Source organism: Eriocheir sinensis, unplaced genomic scaffold (genome assembly GCF_024679095.1).
Source record: "Eriocheir sinensis breed Jianghai 21 unplaced genomic scaffold, ASM2467909v1 Scaffold1846, whole genome shotgun sequence".
Lineage (NCBI taxonomy): Eukaryota > Metazoa > Arthropoda > Malacostraca > Decapoda > Varunidae > Eriocheir > Eriocheir sinensis.
The window spans coordinates 1-15000 of NW_026111235.1; the positions used below are offsets into that span (position 1 = coordinate 1).

Sequence of the window (15000 nt, forward strand, 5' to 3'; positions counted from 1 at the left end):
TCCCCCCCCTTTCCGCTTCTCATAAATCTGTTCTCTCTCTCGTTTATTTTATTTCTTTCTCTTTTTCTCCATATTTCTTTCTTATATTCTCTCTCTCTCTCTCTCTCTCTCTCTCTCTCTCTCTCTCTACCCTTCTATTCTATTCTACCCTTAACATGTTCTCTCTTGAGAAACGTCGCCTCCGAGGAAAACTGATCGAATGTTTTAAAATACTTAATGGTTTCACGAATGTAGACAGATCAACATTGTTTATGATCAATGACACTCTGCGCACGAGAAACAATGGCGTAAAACTCAGATGTAGACAAGTAAACTCAGACTACACCAAATTTTTCTTCACCAACGTTGTAGTGCGAGAATGGAATAAGCTTCCACTATCAGTGGTCCAGTGTAACACGATTGACTCCTTCAAAAATAAGCTCGACCGTCACTTCCTTCAACTTAATATCAACTAGAGTAGAAATGCAACGTTTTGGAGTCTCCTGATTAATGCAAAATCACTTAGGTTTAAGGACAGACCACCAAGTCTGGACCATGGGGTCTGTGTGGTCTGATTTTCTATGTAAGTCTATGTAAGTCTCTCTCTCTCTCTCTCTCTCTCTCTCTCTCTCTCTCTGTCCAGTGCCTTTTCTCACAGTAACTCATTCATAAGTAACACACACACACACACACACACACACACACACACACACACACACACACACACACAGTCCCCCATAAAGAGGCTAAGTTTTCTGTGGTATAGTAAAGAGTTCGTTTTAAGCGGTGACTGTGCTGTTCTCTCTCTCTCTCTCTCTCTCTCTCTAATATATGCATTATAATTACGATGTTTAGCAAGACGACAACAACAGCAACAATAATAATAACAGTAATAATAAAAAATAAGAAGAAAAAAATAAATAAAAGAGAGAGAGAGAGAGAGAGAGAGAGAGAGAGAGAGAGAGAGAGAGAGAGAGAGAGAGATTATGAAAGTAAGGAAGAAGAGGAAGAGAAGGGAGAAAGGGAAGCTGAGGAAGAGGAAGGAGGGAGTGAGGGAAGAGGAGAGGGGAGAGAGAACGTGGAGGAAGGTAGAGATGGGTTTTGAAAGTAAGGAAAAAAAAAAAAAGGGAGATGGCGAGAGGGGAGGGGAGGGGAGGGGAGAGGAAAGAGTAAGGAGAGGGGAGAAAGAGGAGGAAGAAGAGAGAGGAAGAAGAAGAGGAAGAGAAGGAAAGAGGAGGAAGAAGAGAGAGGAAGAAGAAAAGGAAAGAGGGGAGATAAGTAGGAGGAGGAAGAGAGGGAGAAGAGGAGAAGGGGGAGATAAGGAGGAGGAAAGAAGGGAGAAAGAGAAGAGAGAGGAAGAAGAGGAAGAGAAGGAAAGAGGAGGAAGAAGAGAGAGGAAGAAGAAGAGGAAAGAGGGGAGATGAGTAGGAGGAGGAAGAGAGGGAAGAAGGGGAAGAAGAGGAGATGGGGGAGATAAGGAGGAGGAGAGAGGGGAGAAAGAGAAGAGAGAGGAAGAGATGGATTTTAAAAGTAAGGAAAGAGAGGAGATGAGGAGGAGGAAAGAGGAGAGGAGAGAGAAGGGGAAAGGGGAGAGGAGGGGGGAGGGGAGAGGGGAGAAGAGGGGGAGGGGAGAAGGGGGGTGGCGAGTGCCGGATGCTCGCTTCCTGTTATGTGGGTCACCTGAGGCCGTGAGAAGCCAGGCAAGGAGGAGGAGGAGGAGGAGGAGGAGGAGGAGGAGGAGGAGGAAGGAAGAGGAAAAATTGGAAACAGGCACGGGAGGGGAAAAAAAAAAGAGGTAGGAAGGGAGAGAAATAAAGGAGGCAAAAGAAAAAAAGGGAGAAAGGGAGACAATAGAAGAAGGGAGGAGGAGGAGGAGGAGGAGGGAGAGGAAAAATTATAGACAGGCACGGGAAAGGAAAAAAATGTTTGGAGGGAGGGAAAAAAGGGAGGCAAAAGAAAAAAGGGAGAAAGGGAGACAATAGAAGAAGGGAGGAGGAGGAGGAGGAGGGAAATAGTGGAGACAGGCACGGGAGGTAAAAAAAAAAAAAGTTAAAGGGAGAGAAAAAAGGGAAGAAAAAGGATTGAGGGAAATAAAAAAGGGAGAAAGGGAGAAAATGAGGAAGAAAAATAGTGAAGAAAAGCACAGAAGTTGGGAGGAAGGGAGGGAGGGAAAAAGGGAGGAGGAGGGAGAAAAAGAGGGTGGGTGGGAGGGAGGGAAAAAAGGAGAGGAAGGGAGAGAAAAAGAGACGAAGAAGAAAGAAGGGAGAGAACGAGGAAGAGAAATAATGGGAGAACATAAGAACATAAGAACGTAAGGAGTCTGCAAGAGGCCGGTTGGCCTATACAAGGCAGCTCCTGTACACTCAACCCCACCTTACCTCACCATCCATGGCTTTATCTAACCTCTTCTTGAATGTATCTATGGTATTGGCACCCACAACATGGCTCCCAAGTCTGTTCCATTCGTCCACCACTCTACTGGTGAACCAATTCTTGCCTATGTCTTTGTTGAATCTGAATCTGTCTAACCTAAAACCATTGCCACGCATCCTACCTGGCTCTTTCACTCTTAAAATTTTATTGACATCCCCTTTATTAAATACCTTCATCCATTTATAAACTTCGATCAAGTCTCCTCGCAACCTTCGCCTTTCTAGAGAGTGTAGATTTAACTGCTTCAGCCTGTCTTCATAAGGCAAGTTTCTCACCCCCTGAATCATCTTTGTCATCCTCCTCTGTACAGATTCTAACATCTTGATATCCATTCTATAGTAGGGGGACCAGAACTGAACTGCATAATCGAGATGAGGTCTAACTAGTGCTAAGTAAAGTTTGAGGATGACTTCAGCGCTCCTATTGCTCACGCTCCTTGAGATGAAACCAAGTACTCTGTTTGCCCGATTTTTAGCCTGAATGCATTGAGCCCTAGGACGGAGGTCAGCGCTCACTAGGACTCCTAAGTCTCTCTCACGCCCAGACCTGCTTAGAGGAGTGCCATTTAAGGAGTAATTGTGTAAGGGGTTATTCCTACCAACACTCAAAATGCTACACTTTCCGACATTGAATTCCATCTGCCACTTCCCCGCCCAATCATATAGTAGTCTGTCAAGCTCATCCTGGAGAACGGAAGCGTCGCTGTCTGATTGGATTACTCTACCGATCTTGGTATCATCTGCGAACTTACTGACATCGCTACTAATTCCTGTGTCCAAGTCATTGATGTAAATAATAAAAAGCAGAGGACCCAGCACCGACCCCTGTGGGACTCCACTCGTAACACTGCCCCATTCAGATTTCCTACCATTGATTTGCACTCTCTGCTTCCTACCACTAAGCCACGCCCTGATCCAGTTCAAAACTTTCCCATCTACGCCGTGAGCCTGTAATTTTAGTAATAGCCGGTGATGAGGGACTTTGTCGAACGCTTTACTGAAATCTAGATATAATGTCATAGTTTTCATCTCTGTCAACAGCCTCGATTACTTTAGTGTAGGACAACAGGTTAGTAAGGCAAGACCTACCCTTTGTGAACCCATGTTGGGAGGAAGAGAGTAAATTATTGAAGGAAACATAAGGGAGCAAATAAAATGAAGGGAGATGGAGGGAGGGAGGGAAGCACTGAGGAAGGAAGGAAGGGAAGGCTGGAAGGAAGAAAGAAAGGAAGAAAGGAAGGAAAGGCTGGAAGGAAGGAAGAAAGGAAGGAAGAAAGAAAGAAAGGAAGGAAGGAAAGGGAAAGGGGAAACTGAATAAACAAGAAAAAAAAGGATGGACGTATTTGATAAGAAAAGAAAAGGAAAGTTATTTAAGATAGCAAAAGTAGTAGTAGTAGTAGTAGTAGTAGTAGTGATAGTAGTAGTAATAGTAGTAGTAGTAGTGATAGTAGTAGTAGTAGTAATGGTAGTAGTAGTAATGGTGGTAGTAGTAGTAGTAATAATAATAGTAACACCCACCAACACCCACACACAGGGGGTACTCACACGTGTGCCCCGGGGGGAGGGTCCCACACACACTGCCCCGTGGTAAGGTTGGCAAACATGATGTTCCTGGTGCTGGGCTCGATGATCTCAACCCACTCCAGCCTGGAACACAACAAGGCAACACTGTTACCAACACAGGAATACAACACTCCAGCCAGCAACACAACAAGCAACACTTAGTGAGGCAACATATCACACTCAATATAATGGGAAACACAGTAACATCACAGCAAGGCAACATTATCACCAACACTTAAACACAACACTCCACTCTGGACCACAGCAAGGCAACACTATTAGTAACACAAGAATACCGTACAACAATCTAGCCTGCAAAACAACATGGCAACACTATTAGTATCACAAAACTACAACAATCTAGCCTGCAAAACAACATGGCAACACTATTAGTGTTATCGCCGCATGCCACATTCACAGTGAAGTCGCTTGCGGCTTCGTAGGTAATGTAAGGAAACATAGGATGTAAGGAAATATAATATCATCTAATGTAACGTGCCATATAATTTAAGGAAACCTATGATATAAGGAAACATAATGTAATAATGTAAGGATCGGCTTAATAGGTGAAATGTTAGGGAGAGGAAAAGGGGGAAAGAATGTGTAAGTTTTAGGTAGTGAAGATGGGGACAGAGCTGCAGAGTGGTGTTGGCTGCTCGATGTTTACAGACAGGAGTGTCAGCTCAGCGTATCGTAATATCACTACACGTGCATCTTTGATGAATCAACATGTATGGCTGGGCCAGCAGCCGGAAAATGCTTACGCAGGGACACTCATGTAAGAGACCTCCTCGGGAGGGCAGAAAGTGACGCGCCCTCGTCGTGGTTAGACCTCTGGCGAAAAGTTGTACTTCCCGTCTACCTCTCTAAAGCCTAGAATACGTAAGTTCTTACCGTACACGTTACTGACATATTTCTGGTATATGACATTTGCCTGATATATACGTAAAAGGCCGTCCTTCTCGGCGAGAGGGTGGGGGAGGAGAGATGGTACGACCCGTTGAGGGGCCCCTCCTTTTCTTCTATGCCCTTGCCGAGGAGAACAGGCCATATTGTCGTCAAGTAGCGTATACTTATTACATTCACGCCCTCACGTGCTTCTTACCTTGTCACATGGTCAATTTGTGTCAATTTGTGTAACTAAAGGACCACTGTATTAATTTTCAGGTTTGACCGAAAAACGAATAAAATGTGATTCGCGTCAACGTACGGGCCTGCTTCTCATTAATCCTCCAATACTGCCCCACTGGGCGGTAATAGTCAAACGTACTTCATGGCTTGATGGAGCTACAGTCCACGCCCCGACGTCCACCCTCTGCGACCACGACGAGAACTTGTTTCGAGTGCAAGACAGTGATCGCCCCAGCTACGAGGGTTCGTGGGCGGCCTGTGCGCTGCCCCTCGAATTAGGAGTCTACCCGCCGTGCGCAAGTGTGTGTACGTGCGCACGTGTGCGCCGCCCCTCAGGGTGGGAGCTGGCGTCGTTTTTCGCTGCACCGCCTCTTCGCTGAGTGTGTTCGTGCGTACTGTGTCTGGTATAGCGGCGGTGTCCAACGGAGTGTCGTGGGTGCCCACGGCCTCACCTCAACTGTGGAATTGGACTGTTTGTGCGTACGTACGCCCGGCTCCCCTGGAACGGAGCGGGCACCCACAGTCTGTTCGTTCGAGTGTGTGCGTGTGAGGGCGCCGCCTCTGAGCGGCGCTGTTGCTCCTGCGCTGCCCCACCGCCAAGTGTGTGTTCGTACGTGTGTTTGCGTGTGAGGGCGCCGCCTCTGAGCGGCGCTGTTGCTCCTGCGCTGCCCCACCGCCAAGTGTGTGTTCGTACGTGTGTTTGCGTGGGTGAGGGCGCCGCCCCTGAGCGGCGCTGTTGCTCCTGCACTGCCCCACCGCCAAGTGTGTGTTCGTACGTGCGTGTGCGTGTGAGGGCGCCGCCTCTGAGCGGCGCTGTTGCTTCTGCGCTGCCCCACGGGCAAGTGTGTGTTCGTACGTACGCGTGGCATTACCCTGCGTGTATCGGGTACAAGGGAGGGGCCACTCAGCCATCCCTCGGCGGTCACAGGCGTGTGTTTGCGTGTGTTCGTGTATTTACATGTAAGGCTTCATGTATGTAGGTGTGCTCAACCGTGGTATGCAGAAATACGGTTATGATATTAAGGGTATGACTACATTATGAACACGACTGGTGGGCTGTTAGTGTGACTGTGGTAATACCGGTGATAGCTTCCCCCTGTGAACCATATTGAAGAGGCAGCGGTACTATCAATTGAACAAACACAGCGGTACCAGGCAGCGAGAGAGGCAGCGGTACTATCAACTGAACCAACAGCGGTACCAAGCAGCGAGAGAGGCAGCGGTACTATCAACTGAACCAACAGCGGTACCAAGCAGCGAGAGAGGCAGCGGTACTATCAACTGAACCAACAGCGGTACCAGGCAGCGAGAGAGGCAGCGGTACGATCAATTGAACATACACAGCGGTGCCAGGCAGCGAGTACAAGACCGGGAATAAGACAAGTGCCAAGCGACAAATAGATTGGTGTGGTACCATCCGTTCAGCTGGAGCCGTCCACCATAGCCGTCCACCATGGAGAATAGTGGAACTGCTCAAGAATCCTCAGATGGAGGAAGAAGAAACGAGGGCGATAGCGAGCCCTCAAGGCAAGAACAACAATTGGCAACGGTGATGGGTAATGTTTGCCGGATTCTAGCACAAACAGTAACATCACTGACGGAAATGCAAACATCCTTCCACCGAAAACGACAGGTGTTAGACGGTGCAAGCACATCAGCTGGGTCGGGATCGATCGCAAGTGAACATGTCATACCCTCTGGCCCTGAGCCACTTCACCAGGACGAATCAAGTACCGATAATCCTACTGTCCCTCACCAGGGGGAGTCAACCACAGATGGTCCCACTGTCCCTCACCAGGGGGAGTCACGTTCAGATAATACCGGACTCCCACACCAAGAGGAGTCAAGTGCAGATGAATCTCAACTTCCTCAACAAGGAGAGTCCGATTCCGATGATGGAATCCTTGTCACCAAGTCGGTGAAGACCCTAGTAACCCAAATGCCCACTGGAGCCGTCACGGCGACCGCGGCCAGTCCGGCGACATCCACCGCCCCGTCAGGATGCCCCGAGAAGAAAGGATGCTCCACCCCAATGCTACAAGGGTCAGCAAGTGCCAGAACACAAAACTGCCAACTACAGGAAGACATCCGGCGAGTGAACCTCTATGACTCTATAAGCTTAGCTCAAAGACCACTGCCGAAATTCAGTGAGGGAACCTGTGGAGAATTCTGGGAGTTTAAGAGGGCCCTCCAGCGACGCCTAGAATCTGCAGAAGTAACCGACGGATTGAGGTTGGAAGTCCTCGTCGATGTCTACAATGGCCCCGTCAAAGACGCTCTCAGAGGGTGTCTAAGGATAGAAGACTATAAAACGGGATACGAACAAGCCTGGGAGCTGCTCGACAAACGACACGGAGACAAATATGAGTACATTCGCCAACTAACAAAGAAAGTCCTACATGGTCCGTCTGTTCAGCTCCAGGATGAGAAAGGTCTCCAGAGGCTCGCAGACGAACTGGAACATGCAATAAGGGATCTAAAGCTTCTTGGCAAGCTCCAGCAGATTGATACATATGAGGCCACACAAACGCTGACAGGAAGATTCAAAGGGAAGCTCTGGGATGACTACATCAATCAGATGTATAGATACAAGATGAAACATGAAGAAACCCCTGGCGTTGAGTGGATACTGAAATTCGTAAAACTCATGGTTCAGAAGGCAGAAACTTCCTCAAAGGCACAAACACAAGGAATGTCAAGGGAATCAAGACAGCCTCTTCCCGACAGGAAACCAGTAAGCTTAGTGACCGCAACATCGGATTCAACCGTCCATGATGGACGAAAGTGTTCCCTTTGTAAGGAAGACCACCATCTCGGAGAGTGTACACAATTCCTCAGGATGACCTCTGTGAAACGAGAAGCAGTAATACGTGCCGAACGTCGCTGTTTTGCCTGTCTGAGTCGGCACCACCGAATAGCAGATTGCCATCTTAAGAAAAGATGCGGTATCGACGGCTGTCTGGGTGTTCACTCGCACCTATTACACCACTTACACCTCAAAAAGGGTGCACAGGGTGCTAAAGGAACGTACAATAGAGACGAACAGAGTGGAGCCCCCCGCATGAGTGGGAGCAAAAGGACCGCCGTATCTGACGACACGCATCCGGATAGAACTGCTGCGCACAAAAGACCGAGAATAACATTGGAATCAACACCGGACGCCATGACCTCGAGGACCAGAACGGAGCAGACTTCGGTGGAGAGAGACTCCACACGAGGACATAACGTCTTGGTGACGGTCAACAAAGATGACCCTTATAGGTGGGTGAAGTCGTCACAAGGGAGACGACAAGAGGAGCCTGATGAAGAAAGGTCATGACTCGACGAAACCACAAAGATCGCGCTTCCCATATTGAAGGTCAAGATTGAAGATGACAAAGGTAGTGGGATGATGACGGTAACCGGGGCCGTTTTGGATCCAGCAAGTGATCGGTCATACTGTACACAGAAACTTGCAGATCAGCTCCGGGCTAAAGGAAGGCCGGTCTGCCTTTCGATCAGTACGCTAAAGAGTGACGAGGAAGCGGACACCGAGGAAATTAGGTTAAAGGTGACGAGCTTAAGAACACGGAAGAAACGCTCCATCATTATCCCAAGAGTTGTAGTTGTGGAACGTTTACCATCCACCCTGCCATCGGCGGCAGCGAATGTTCATGACGTCATCCCTTGGAAACACCTCCATGGCACTGCTCCTTGGCATGGACCGAAGGAGGTAGATCTTCTCATTGGTCAAGATGTTCCTCAGGCACTACTCCCTCTGGAAATACGACGTGGGAGGTACGGAGAACCATTTGCTGTGCGAACGACGCTAGGTTGGACTATCAACGGACCACTCGGACCACTACCAGTGCTCCACGGAAACAACGCGATTAGTCAGCTCAGCAAAGCACAGATGACCTTACCCAACATGCACCCTGAATACTTTTGGGATCACGGACCCATGGATCTTCTCGACAACGACCAAGCACTGTCCATCGAGGATCGGCGTGTGTTACGGTTGTGGGAAGCTACAACCACCCAAGTGAAAGGTCATTACCAATTCCCTATCCCGTTCCGGCAAGAGGAACCAGGTCTCCCAGACAACAAGATGATGGCAGAGCGAAGATTGTTTCACCTAAGACAACGACTCTTGAAGGACAAAACACTCGCAAAGGGGTACCAGGAAGAAATGAGAAGCTTACTTGCTGAAGGACACGCTGAACGCGTCCCGCGACATGAACTCGAAGCAAGACCTGGAGCGACCTGGTACCTTCCACATCATCCTGTGCTGAGTGCTAACAAACCGGGAAAGGTGAGGATAGTCTTCGACTGTGCAGCTACATGTAAAGCCGTATCACTGAATAGTCAGGTAATGCAAGGCCCGGACCTCAACAACAAATTGGTAGATATCCTCTTCAGGTTCAGACAAAGAAGAGTGGCACTGATGGCCGATGTTGAGGCGATGTTCCATCAAGTGCGGGTCGTACCAGAACACCGAGACGCATTACGCTTCCTGTGGTGGATTGGCCCTCAGATGTCTGGAACCCCAACAACCTATCGCATGAACGTCCACTTGTTCGGAGGCATATGGAGCCCGTCCGCTGCAGGCTACGCTCTGCAACGGACTTTTCAAGATCACGGAAAGAACCTTCACGAAGAAGTTAAGAGGGCAAGGCATAACTTCTATGTAGACGATCTACTCCTATCCGTCAGTACCCCTGAAAAGGCAATAATCATTCTCCATCGACTACGTCAGACACTGAACAAAGGCGGATTCAGGCTCACAAAGTGGTTATGTAATCACAAAGACGTTTTGCGAACTGTTCCCGAGACAGAACGAGCTGCAGGTGTTAAGGAAGTGTTCTTTGACGACGACAGGCTTCCTGTTGAAAGAGCCCTAGGGATCTTGTGGGACCTAGAAAAGGACGAACTAGGAATACGTGTCCAAGTCCCCGAAAAGCCAGAGACCAAACGAGGACTCTTGAGCACTATCAGTTCTCTCTACGACCCCTTAGGGATTGTCGCCCCCGCAGTCATTCCTGCCAAACTCCTTTTCCAAACGGAATGTAGGCGAGAAGCTGAATGGGATGAACCAATAACAGAGGAAGGGAAGACAATGTGGCGACGGTGGTTGACGGAACTACCTCATCTCACAAAGGTCCGTATTCCTCGGTGGTACGCTGGGAGTGTTGCGAACCCCAAGTCCATCGTACAACTACACCATTTTTGCGATGCTTCGCAGCGGGCATACGGAGCTGTGTCCTATCTGAGAATTACTACTGATGAGGGACAACATCTGGTGTCCTTCGTGACCGGCAAGGCCAAGCTGGCACCGTTGAAACAACAAACCATACCCCGACTAGAGCTTTGCGCCGCAGTGCTGGCTGCCAGACTTGACACACAGCTGAAAAGAGCGTTAGAGTTGGAGATCAAAGACTCTGTGTTCTGGACCGATAGCACTGCTGTCCTACAGTATATACGGAACACTAGACGACGATTTCACACATTCGTCGCAAACAGAGTTGCTGCCATTCATGAAGCAACAAAGGCGGAGCAATGGCGTCACGTAAGTTCAGCGGACAACCCAGCGGATGACGCCAGTCGAGGAATGTGGGGCACAGAGATGGCCGCAGGAGGCAGGTGGATTCAAGGCCCGCCATTCCTCAAGAAAGATGAAAAGTATTGGCCCAAATACCCATACCCGATCTCCGAAATCGGCGACACCGATCCGGAAGTAAAGAAGGAGGGTATCATATTGGTGGCGAAGATCAACAAATCTGCAGAGGTCCTGGAGAAGATATGTGCTCATCCTTCATCATGGTTCCAGCTAAAGAGGAATGTGGCATGGCTGAGGAAATTTATAAGATGGCGTTGTAACCTGTCTGAGGAAGGGCAAGTACAGGAGAAAGACCGTCTCAGCGTCGCCGAATTAGATGCAGCAGGACTGACCATACTACGCTTAGTTCAAGAGCGACATTTCACTCGAGTATTGACGAGCTTAAGAGGAGGACACCCCTTACAGGATAACACAGTAGCCAAGTTGGAACCTTTCTTGGATGCTGACGGACTGATCAAAGTGGGCGGGCGCCTACGACATGCCCTTCTCCATCCTGAACAAAGGAATCCCATACTGTTGCCAAGAGAAGCCAGGGTGACAGAACTCATAATAAGGGAAGTGCACGAGACCAAGACAGGACACTCAGGGAGGGAGTATACCCTCTCGAGGCTACGCGAAAGGTTCTGGATCCCCAAGAGTCGGAAGTTAATTGACAAGATTACAAGAACATGCGTCACGTGTCGAAGAATCAACTGGATCTCTACTAAACAACGTCACGCTGACCTGCCAGAAGACCGAGTCAGGTCCGGGGACAGACCTTTCACTTACACAGGAATCGACTGTTTCGGCCCCTTCCTGATAAAACAAGGCAGGACCCGGACGAAGAGGTGGGGTTGCTTGTTCACCTGCCTGGTCTCACGAGCTATTCACCTGGAACTCCTGGCTGCTCTGGACGGTGACTCATTTATAAATGCTGTAACAAGGTTCGCCGCGCGTAGAGGACCTCCACGTCGCGTCAGATCGGACAACGGTACGAACATCACGGGAGCAAACAGAGAACTCAGGGAAGCCGTGCAGGCTTGGAACTGTGAAAAGGGAGTACAAAACGCACTCTTACAAAAACAGATTGAGTGGGAGTTCAACCCACCTACTGCATCACACATGGGAGGTGTATGGGAACGACAGATCCGCACGGTAAAGAAGGTTCTACAAGCGGTAATAGGAGAGCAAGTCCTAGATGAGGAACGCCTCCACACTATATTCTGTGCTGTGGAGGACATCGTAAACGGACGCCCCATCACTCCCGTTTCAACCGACGTCAATGACTTGGAAGCCCTCACTCCCCATCATCTTCTGCGGAGTGGCCCAGATACCTTATCTGTGGGTGGGGAATACTCGATCGGCGAGACCTATCGACGGAGGTGGAAACATGCCCAGTTCATCGCTGATCAGTTCTGGAAACGATGGACAAATGAGTATCTTCCAACGCTTAGACAACGGCAACGACGCTTGACAACTCCAAATCTTCAAGCAGGGGATATTGTCATCGTGTCCGGCCAACCTCTCCCTCGTCAGCAGTGGAGGTTGGGACGGATACTGGAAACCGTACCCGGAGACGATGGGGTGGTACGAAGCGCGAGGGTTAAGACGAAAGATTCAGTGATGCTTCGCCCAGTAACGCGACTCTGCCTACTGGAAGGAGTAGCACGATGAAACGAACGAACGAACAAAAAAACAAAAAAAAAAAAAAAAAAAAAAGGAAGGAGACCTAAATTCAGGTGATTTAGGTCTTGCTGCTCGTCTTTCGAGCAGAGCTCGACAGGGGGAGTGTTATCGCCGCATGCCACATTCACAGTGAAGTCGCTTGCGGCTTCGTAGGTAATGTAAGGAAACATAGGATGTAAGGAAATATAATATCATCTAATGTAACGTGCCATATAATTTAAGGAAACCTATGATATAAGGAAACATAATGTAATAATGTAAGGATCGGCTTAATAGGTGAAATGTTAGGGAGAGGAAAAGGGGGAAAGAATGTGTAAGTTTTAGGTAGTGAAGATGGGGACAGAGCTGCAGAGTGGTGTTGGCTGCTCGATGTTTACAGACAGGAGTGTCAGCTCAGCGTATCGTAATATCACTGCACGTGCATCTTTGATGAATCAACATGTATGGCTGGGCCAGCAGCCGGAAAATGCTTACGCAGGGACACTCATGTAAGAGACCTCCTCGGGAGGGCAGAAAGTGACGCGCCCTCGTCGTGGTTAGACCTCTGGCGAAAAGTTGTACTTCCCGTCTACCTCTCTAAGGCCTAGAATACGTAAGTTCTTACCGTACACGTTACTGACATATTTCTGGTATATGACATTTGCCTGATATATACGTAAAAGGCCGTCCTTCTCGGCGAGAGGGTGGGGGAGGAGAGATGGTACGACCCGTTGAGGGGCCCCTCCTTTTCTTCTATGCCCTTGCCGAGGAGAACAGGCCATATTGTCGTCAAGTAGCGTATACTTATTACATTCACGCCCTCACGTGCTTCTTACCTTGTCACATGGTCAATTTGTGTCAATTTGTGTAACTAAAGGACCACTGTATTAATTTTCAGGTTTGACCGAAAAACGAATAAAATGTGATTCGCGTCAACGTACGGGCCTGCTTCTCATTAATCCTCCAATACTGCCCCACTGGGCGGTAACAATTAGTATCACAAAACTACAACAATCTAGCCTGCAAAACAACATGGCAACACTATTAGTATCACAAAACTACAACAATCTAGCCTGCAAAACAACATGGCAACACTATTAGTATCACAAAAATACAACAATCTAGCCTGCAAAACAACATGGCAACACTATTAGTATCACAAAACTACAACACTCTAGCCTGCAAAACAGCAAACACAAAACTATTAGCAAGCAATACATGTCACTATAACGGGTAACACAATAACACTTCAACGCAACACTTCAACCTGCAACACAACCACCAACACTTTGTAACGATAAGGCGATATAACACACGCAACATAACGGGTAACACGATAACACAACACTCCAGCTTGCAACACAACCCCCAACACTTTGTAACAATAAGGCGATATAACACACGCAACATAACGGGCAACACGATAACACAACACTCCAGCTTGCAACACAACCACCAACACTATCAGTAACACAGGAATATAAGAATCCACCCAGCAACAACCCACAAAACCTTCATTTGGTAACACTAGTAAGGCAAAACTATACACTCGACATCTAGCAACACAATAACTTTGAAGTAGGTGGTGTTAGGTGGCACTTTCCAACTACTACTACTACTACTACTACTACTGCTACTACTAATCTGGACCTTTGCCGACTCCTCATTCTCCTAACTTTCAGAAACAAGGAACACACACACACACACACACACACACACACACAGAACTATGCAATATTAAGGCTGAGTAAACATTCCAGAGAGAGAGAGAGAGAGAGAGAGAGAGAGTTTTGAAAGGGAGAGTTGCGAGGAAGAGATAAATGAAAGAAAGAGAGAGAGAGAAAAAACTTGTCCGACTAGATTCTACACATCCACTTTCTCTCTCTCTCTCTCTCTCTCTCTCTCTCTCTCTCTCTCTCTCTCCAATAACGCTTCCTCTTGTCTATACAGCTTCCTCCTCTTCTTCTTCTTCCTCCTCCTCCATTTTCTTTCCCTAGGTCAATCTTTCTCCATGCCTCCATAATGTGTTTCCTCCTCCTCCTCCTCCTCCTTTTCCTCCTCCTCCTCCTCCTCCTCCTCCATTAATAAAACATTTAACTTTTCTCTCCTTGTTTTTACAGCTTTTTGGGTCATGCTTGTCCTCCTCCTCCTCTTCCTCCTCCTCCATTTTCTTTCCCTAGGTCAATCTTTCTCCATGCCGCCATAATGTGTTTCCTCCTCCTCCTCCTCTTCCTCTTCTTTCTCCTCCTCCTCCTCTTCCTCTTCCTACATTAATAAAACATTTAACTTTTCTCTCCTTGTTTTTACAGCTTTTTGGGTCATGCTTGTCCTCCTCCTCCTCTTCCTCCTCCTCCTCTTCTTTTCAATGTTCCTCTTCTTCCTCTTTGTTCCTCCCTTTTCAATTCCTCCTTCTCATTTTTTCTTCGTCTCTTGGGTGACGGAAGGGAAAGAGGCGACCTTGACTCCTCCTCCTCCTCTTCCTCCTCCTCCTCCTCCTCCTCTTCCATTCATGCATTCCCTTTCTCTCCCTTTCCTTTCCTTCTGTTTCTCTCTTTCCGTTCCGTTCCTTAAAAATTAATTACTTTCTATTCCATTTATCTTCTCTTCCCTTCTCTTCCCTCCCTCTCCTTTCCTTTCCTTCCCCTTCACATCCCT

General features: G+C 48.2%; 1 protein-coding gene and 1 long non-coding RNA gene across 2 annotated transcripts; both read left to right on the top strand.

Annotated features, from left to right (window-relative positions):
• The first annotated feature begins 4722 nt into the window (after positions 1-4722).
• Positions 4723-5183, top strand: LOC126990646 (uncharacterized). The gene is made up of 2 exons (XR_007744619.1): positions 4723-4856; positions 5142-5183. It is a non-coding gene; the product is annotated as an uncharacterized LOC126990646 (long non-coding RNA).
• An 867-nt stretch (positions 5184-6050) lies between these two features.
• On the top strand, positions 6051-13285 carry LOC126990645 (uncharacterized). Its single transcript, XM_050849323.1, has one exon. The coding sequence runs from the start codon at positions 6559-6561 to the stop codon at positions 8422-8424; it is 1866 nt and encodes a 621-aa protein (XP_050705280.1). The 5' UTR covers positions 6051-6558; the 3' UTR covers positions 8425-13285.
• Positions 13286-15000: the final 1715 nt, after the last annotated feature.

Bases quoted from the DNA above. Each gene is read 5' to 3' on its own strand.
- LOC126990645 (XM_050849323.1), top strand. From the start codon at position 6,559: ATGGAGAATAGTGGAACTGCTCAAGAATCCTCAGATGGAGGAAGAAGA.